The sequence below is a fragment of the Panthera uncia genome (genome assembly GCF_023721935.1).
Source record: "Panthera uncia isolate 11264 chromosome B2 unlocalized genomic scaffold, Puncia_PCG_1.0 HiC_scaffold_25, whole genome shotgun sequence".
In the NCBI taxonomy this organism is placed as follows: Eukaryota; Metazoa; Chordata; class Mammalia; order Carnivora; family Felidae; genus Panthera; species Panthera uncia.
The window spans coordinates 9,026,741-9,033,613 of record NW_026057581.1 but is presented as its reverse complement, the minus strand read 5'-3'; the positions used below and the strand labels follow the sequence as shown (position 1 = coordinate 9,033,613).

General features: G+C 50.4%; 1 protein-coding gene across 1 annotated transcript; it reads left to right on the top strand.

Annotated features, from left to right (window-relative positions):
- The first annotated feature begins 1,548 nt into the window (after positions 1-1,548).
- ID4 (inhibitor of DNA binding 4) lies at positions 1,549-4,642 on the top strand. The gene is made up of 3 exons (XM_049654978.1): positions 1,549-2,080; positions 2,473-2,531; positions 3,132-4,642. The coding sequence occupies exons 1-2, from the start codon at positions 1,640-1,642 to the stop codon at positions 2,515-2,517; spliced, it is 486 nt and encodes a 161-aa protein (XP_049510935.1). The 5' UTR covers positions 1,549-1,639; the 3' UTR covers positions 2,518-2,531; positions 3,132-4,642.
- The last annotated feature ends 2,231 nt before the right edge of the window (positions 4,643-6,873 follow it).

The window sequence follows — 6,873 nt, the reverse complement described above, 5'->3', positions numbered from 1 at the left end:
TTAATTAACAGACTTTCTGCAGGGTGTGGTCCAAGCAGGACTCCAGGGACTAGAAGTGTGAATTTTAATGCTTTGCTGCAAAAGGAGGAGACTTTGGACATTCTTAGCGTCTTATTTAAAGCGGGGTACTTAGACTAACACGTGGGGCTGTGTGTTAATGGCCTACATTAAGTTACAGGTATGAATTTTACATAAAACGGATTAATATTATATGTCATGGTGGAATTTTAAATACTCCGTGCCCATGCATTTTTAATATTTACGTGCCCTAATTTAATGCTCTCAGGCATTTGGATTTCTCGAGCCCACTTGTGCATCTAGACGGGTAAAAGAAAAACCTTAGGACGCTTTTTGTTTTCTTTGCCTGTCCCTTCACCAAAAATCTGCGTTCGGCACTCTTTTCCTTTGTGTGTGTGCGTGCGTGCGTGCGTGTGTGTGTGTGTGTGTGTGTGTGGTTTTCCTTTTTCCTGCTAAGCTTTAACCTTTTAAAAAATGAAAACGGAAAGGCTGCACATTCCACTCCATTCCATCATGATGGTTTCGGCGATTGTCAAAAGGCGAATAGTGAGCCTGAGAGGGAAAATACAGAGGAGAACGATCGTGCCTTCTCGAACGGCGTCCTTCTCAAGGCACTGGAATCCCCGGGCTGGAGTGCTGGGTGGCGGAGGGTCCCCGGTCGCCGCGCTGCTGCGAGGGGTGGCAGGAGATCCTCCGGCAGGGCCCGGCGCCCCCTCCCCAGCAGCCCGGGCCGGGGGAGAGTGAATTCCAGCCGCACATTCCCGCAGTTCTTCCCGGGAACTTCTCCCTCTCTTTTCCCCTCCCTAGGGCGCACACCAGCCTGGCCCGACTCCCACTCAGCTCTCTTTTCTCAGAACCCCGACCCACGGCGTTGACGGAATGGAGTGCCCTTCCCATTGGCCCGAGCGTCGTTCCCTGAGGTGGCACCGTCCGCCCGATTGGTTGGCCACTCCCGACCCCCCGCCCACCCGTCCGCCCGGGTTGCCCGGCTCCCCGCCCTCCCCCACCGTCCCCCCCACCGTCCCCTACCCTCCCTCCAGCGCCGCCCGGAGCCTCCGCCCTCGCCGCCTCGCTCCGCGCACCCGCCCGCGCGCCCAGCCCCGCTCCGCTCGGCTCGCGCGGCGACCCCGCCAGCGCGCTGGCCCCGCCCCCGGGGCGCGCGGCTCTATAAATGCAGCTGCGCGGCCGGCGGGGCGAGAGCGTAGAGGAGGCGCGCTACTGAGTCGGTGGGGCGGTGGGGACGCCTCCGGCAGGGGAGCGCGGCGGCGGCGGCGGCGGCGGCGGCGGCGGCGGCGGCGGCGGCGGCCGGGCTGTAGTCGGAGCTCCGAAGGGGGCGACTAGGGAACCCGGTGGGCTGCTTTCTCTCCGGTGCTCTCGATTTTTCTTGCCTTTTGGTCCCGGCCGAGCGTGTCGCCCACTGAGCGGAGATTCCCGGAGCGACCCTCCCGTCAATTCTTGGGCGCGGGATCGCCGGGAGCCTCGCGGTGCCCCGAGCGCGGACCGAGCGCGCCGGGCGCGAAGGCAAGGGGAGCGGAGCCGGCCGCGGGCGGGGGCCCGGAGCTTGCCTGCGTCCCTCGCTCGCCCCAGCCGGTCGGCTCGCGCAGGGCGCAGGGCGCGCGCGATGAAGGCGGTGAGCCCCGTGCGCCCCTCGGGCCGCAAGGCGCCGTCGGGCTGCGGCGGAGGGGAGCTGGCCCTGCGCTGCCTGGCCGAGCACGGCCACAGCCTGGGTGGCTCGGCGGCCGCGGCGGCCGCGGCGGCGGCAGCGCGCTGCAAGGCGGCGGAGGCGGCGGCCGACGAGCCGGCGCTGTGCCTGCAGTGCGATATGAACGACTGCTACAGCCGCCTGCGGAGGCTGGTGCCCACCATCCCGCCCAACAAGAAAGTCAGCAAAGTGGAGATCCTGCAGCACGTTATCGACTACATCCTGGACCTGCAGCTGGCGCTGGAGACGCACCCGGCTCTGCTGAGGCAGCCGCCGCCGCCCGCGCCACCGCACCACCCAGCCGGGACCTGTCCGGCCGCGCCGCCGCGGACCCCGCTCACGGCGCTCAACACGGACCCGGTGAGAGGCCGGCGGCCGCGGGAGGGCGGTGGCGGGGTGGCCGGCCGCGGCCGCTCCCCTTCCTCGGGGCAGGGGCGGCGGGGAATGACAGCAACCCCCCCCCCCACTCCTTCTCCGGGCGCCCGGGGCCGCCGGCCGCGGGCTCCGCGCGGCGAGCGCGGGTCCGGGTGGACGCGCGCGGGGCGGGACTGGGGCTGTGCGCCTCCCGGGCTGTCAAGTCCAGCCTGCGCCCGGGGTGGGGTGGGGTGGGGTGGGGGAGCCCCCCGCGGCTGCTGGCGGGGGTGGGGGTGGGGGTGGGTGCCAGCCTGGCTTCCGAGAACGAGTCCGGGACCGCGCCGAGGGCGACGTTTGCGCCGGCTAACCTTTCCCTTGGTGTTCCGTTGCTGTTCCAGGCCGGCGCGGTGAACAAGCAGGGCGACAGCATTCTGTGCCGCTGAGCCGCGCTGTCCAGGTGAGCGCGCGTGTCCCTCCTCCGGGGGCCGGTCCCCAGAGACGCCCGTCCCCGGGGGCTGCGGGTGCCAGGCACCACCGCAGTGTTCTTCGCCCCTAACATTTCTGAGGGCGAACTCCCAGTGAGGCGGACACCCCCTCTCCGTGCAAGCGTACTTCGCTTTAGTAATTGGGGTTCGCTCTAAATGGAGACGGATCAGCTCCTGTCCCCCCACCCGTCCCCGCCACCCCCGTGTCTCACCGGTGACCGGAGGGCAACTGCCCTCCTTCCCGCCGACGGAGGGCACCCTCGTGAGCATGGAGACCGTCCGATGTGCACCCACCCCCGCGCTGTCTGACACCCACAAAGTGGGATGCGGGCCGGACCTGCGAGCGGATCCCCGATCCGGGATTCCTGGGGCGGGGCGGGGCGGGGGGGGGGGCGGTGATGGGGGCGGCAGCTGCCTGCCGGTCGCCTGGCCGGCCGCGGGCTGCGGCTGTTGTCTGACCCGGTGGTTTGTTTTGGGTTGTTGATCAAGCATGTCTTGAGTTTGGTCGGTGGCGCCCGTTAGTCTGCAGCGGGAAGGTTCACACACCCCATCTATTCATTCCTCTTCCACAGGTGTGCGGCCGCCTGCGCCCGAGCCAGGAGCACTAGAGAGGGAGGGGGAAAGAGCAGAAGTTAGAGAAAAAGCCACCCGAGGAAAGGAAAGGAAAGGAAAGGAAAAAAGAAAAAATCAGCAAATCCTAGAAACGTTACATTTGTCATTCCAAGAGCGGGGGAAGAAAGATAAAACTTTCATCGTTTTTTTTTCTTTTTTTTTTTTTTTTTTGCACGTTCATAAACATTCTGCGTATGTATTCTCTTTTGTCTCTTCATTTATAACCGCTGTGAAATGTACATTTCTGTGTTTTCGGAGGTGCAGTTAAACTTCTAAGCTTAAGTGTGACAGAACTGATAAATTAGAAGATCAAGAGAAAATCAACTTTAGAAGCCTACTTTGTGACCAAGGAGCTCAATTTTTGTTTTGAAGCTTTACTAATATAACAGAGCATTGTAGATATTTTTTTTTGACATCTATTGTTTAAAATAGATGATTATAATGGGGGGGCAGGGAACTTTCTTTTCCCTGCAAGAATGTTACATATTGTATAGATATCTGAGTGACATTTCATACCATGTATATATAGAGATGTTCTATAAGTGTGAGAAAGTATATGCTTTAATAGACTACTGTAATTATAAGATATTTTTAATTAAATATTTTTTGTAAATATTATGTGTGTGTTTTTTTAAATCTATGGGATTATTTCTTTTGGAAAATTATTTTTCAGCTCCATTGCAGAGCTCTTGATATCTTGAATGTCGTTACTGTTTGGCCTAGCATTTAATTTGTTTCTGTTTTATCCAGTGTCGTGGGGACTTGGAAGTAATAGAGTTAGTGGTCCAGCATGACTGCATGAGATGTTTAATCACAAAATAAACTTGTTCTGAGTCCATTCAAATGTGTTTTCTTTAACCTAGATTGAAGCCTTTGTATTTGAAACATACCTGTTGGAAATCTACTTTATCAGTTTTTAAGTACAGGGTTCGATAGTGTAATATATAAAGAGTAAGTGTTTGCTTTTCAACCGAGGTCAAAATGGATTCTGAATGGTTTTGCATAGGGAATGGGGAAATGCTTGGATCCTTAAGGAGTTTATGAAATCTACTGTTTTATGAAAGTGAAGAAAAATGCTTATCATTCTTCATTTTACACTAAAGCTTAATGTCACTGCGTTTCATGTCTGTACAGATTATTTAAGTCATAGAAATGAAAAATGTTCTCTGCTTGCTACCAAAGGACAGACTCTTGGAAATGAACGTTTTCTGCTCTCCTTCCTCCAAAGAATATTAATAGGCAACAGTGGGAGAAAAAAAAACAAGGCATAATGGCAAATCCTTCAAGCAGGGATAAAAGTCGATCTTCAAACATTAACTTAAGTAGACCAAAAAATTCTGATGACCGCATCTAGATTATTTTTTTATAAAAATGATTTTCACTATAGCTATGTTAGTTAACTGCTAAACTACTGTCCAACCTCTCGTGATGTGTAACTTTTACATGTGAATATTAAAGTAGATTTATCTGTCTTGTACTGTGATTTCTGGTCTCGTTTCTTCAAAACCCTTTACCTATTTTTTAAGACTTTCTTTTCTCTTTAACAAAGTGTTTTCTAGGTTGTGTAGGACTATCAGGGTTTGTGAACATTGTGCATTTAGCGTGATCAGTACTTTGCACACCAGTTGGATGGAATTTTTAGAGTGAGAGAGAATTAAGTAGGATTTAATTGGGTGCTTTGTAAATAGTTAGTCAACTGTGTGTGTAATGTGGTCTGTTTGATTTTTTAAAAAGAAAGGATTTGTTTCAGATTATACAAGAATAAAAGTATTACAGACCCAAGGGACTTTTTCTGGGGTCAAAGTCAAATATTTATATGAATATGAAATATCATGGTCCCTAGTAGTCAGTTGAAGAGGCAACCGTCAGCATAAATGAACAAAGTTAATGCCAGTACATTCAGATACATTGAAAGGCTTAAAAATCTGTCCTGTCCACAGCACGTTACCCCCCAGCTTTGACATTTCACTGGTCTTCGGTATTTTTAGAATTTGATGTATTTGGTGTTGAGCCTTATAAAGTCAAAGGACTGCTTGTTTAGATGAGGTTTATTTTTATTTTTGATATTATTCATTCTTGTCACACACCAAGAGGAAAACAGAAAAACACTGCTGGAATTCCAAATCTGAAGAATTCGAAGGATTGTGTTCTTTGTTATTAAATAAAGGGGACAATCCGTCCTTTTTCCTTAGCCATTTAATTCCAGGAGGAAGCAAGTCGCATGAGCACTGCTGGTTGGAGTTAAGCATCTGCCGGGCCTGACTGCTGAACACTACTTAAGCCGTTAGGCACAGTTCAAATTTATAGCGGGCGATTACTAACCTTAAAACAAATGGTTAAGTATTTTTGTGTTTGAGGATAGGTGTTGCTTCTTAGTTAACGTTATGTTTGGGGCATGAAAAACCACTGAAAGGGAAGAAAAGCGTTAGGCACATTACATTTTACACACTTGGCATTTTCACCTTGGCCACTTGCATAGTTTGGATATCTCTAACGACACTGTCATTTTGTTTTAATTACATGGACATGTATAAGATATTACATGCTATTGTATTGGCTGTGACCAACCAGACAACAAAAACATTTTGAGTCATTTGTCTAGTCCTAAGTATTCAGATATTTGGCTTTGCAAATGAAAATATCCTGCCTTCTTAGTTTATCTACTTTTCATTGTATAGGGACTAGCAAAGCGTAAGAAGCATTTAAAATTTTGAAAAGAATGAAAAAGTATCCCACAGTGGGATGTCATTTCTGATCCGGTCATAAAGTCCTGAACATCTCTGATACCTCAAAAAGGAAGGGGGTGGGGGGAACCCTTTTCCCTCTAAGGACTTCTATACTTCGAAACTGTATAAATCTTACGTTTATTGTCAAGCTTTAACTGAATTTTCAGAACTTTAAAAAATTCTGAGCCCCTTCCCATAATCTATTGTATTAAATGCCTCCTATAAAAATAAATCTTCTCTGAGTAAAGGGGTCTGAAGTTTGTGGTTTTTAATTGACTTCTATGGAGTTATGCAATTTTTCATTATCAAGAATGGGTCTCTTGATGGATCACCTCAATTATTTACAGTGTTTCTTACCCTGTGATGAAAAATGTGGCTTAAAAATGGTGATATGAACGGAAAGAAAATCTAGCTTGAATGCTAGGGGAAAGCTTGTCTGTTCTTTAGCGTCTGCTAGAATAAGAAGCAATAATCCTAAACAAGACAGCAGTAGGATGTCCAGGGAAACTAGACCTACCCCCCCCCCCCCCCCACACACACACACATACACAGAAGGTAAATAACGTAGACAGAAAGAAATTATTCACAGTAGTACAGAGCCAAGTAAAACTCGTTCCCTTTCTAGCTGGTGCACTTTAATTACATATATGTTAATCAGCACAGATAGCCCGGGGGTCTCAACAGGGCCAACCACCAAACCCTCCAGTATCCTAAGGAAGGAAAACCTCCCCTTTCCTGCTTTGCGAATCCAGGAAATTAATTTACACACCTCAGAGTTCATCTTAACAAGGCTGCCCTCAGTAGGTCTCCTTCAGACCCAGATGATTTCTTTCAATTACAGCCCATGATGTTTTGCTACAATATTAATTACATTAATTAGAACCGTTGCCCAAAAGGTTTTAGGATTGTAATTGTACCTAGTTCTACCTTGAGCATTGATCCAATCAGTACTTTAAAAGATAAAGAAAACTCTGAC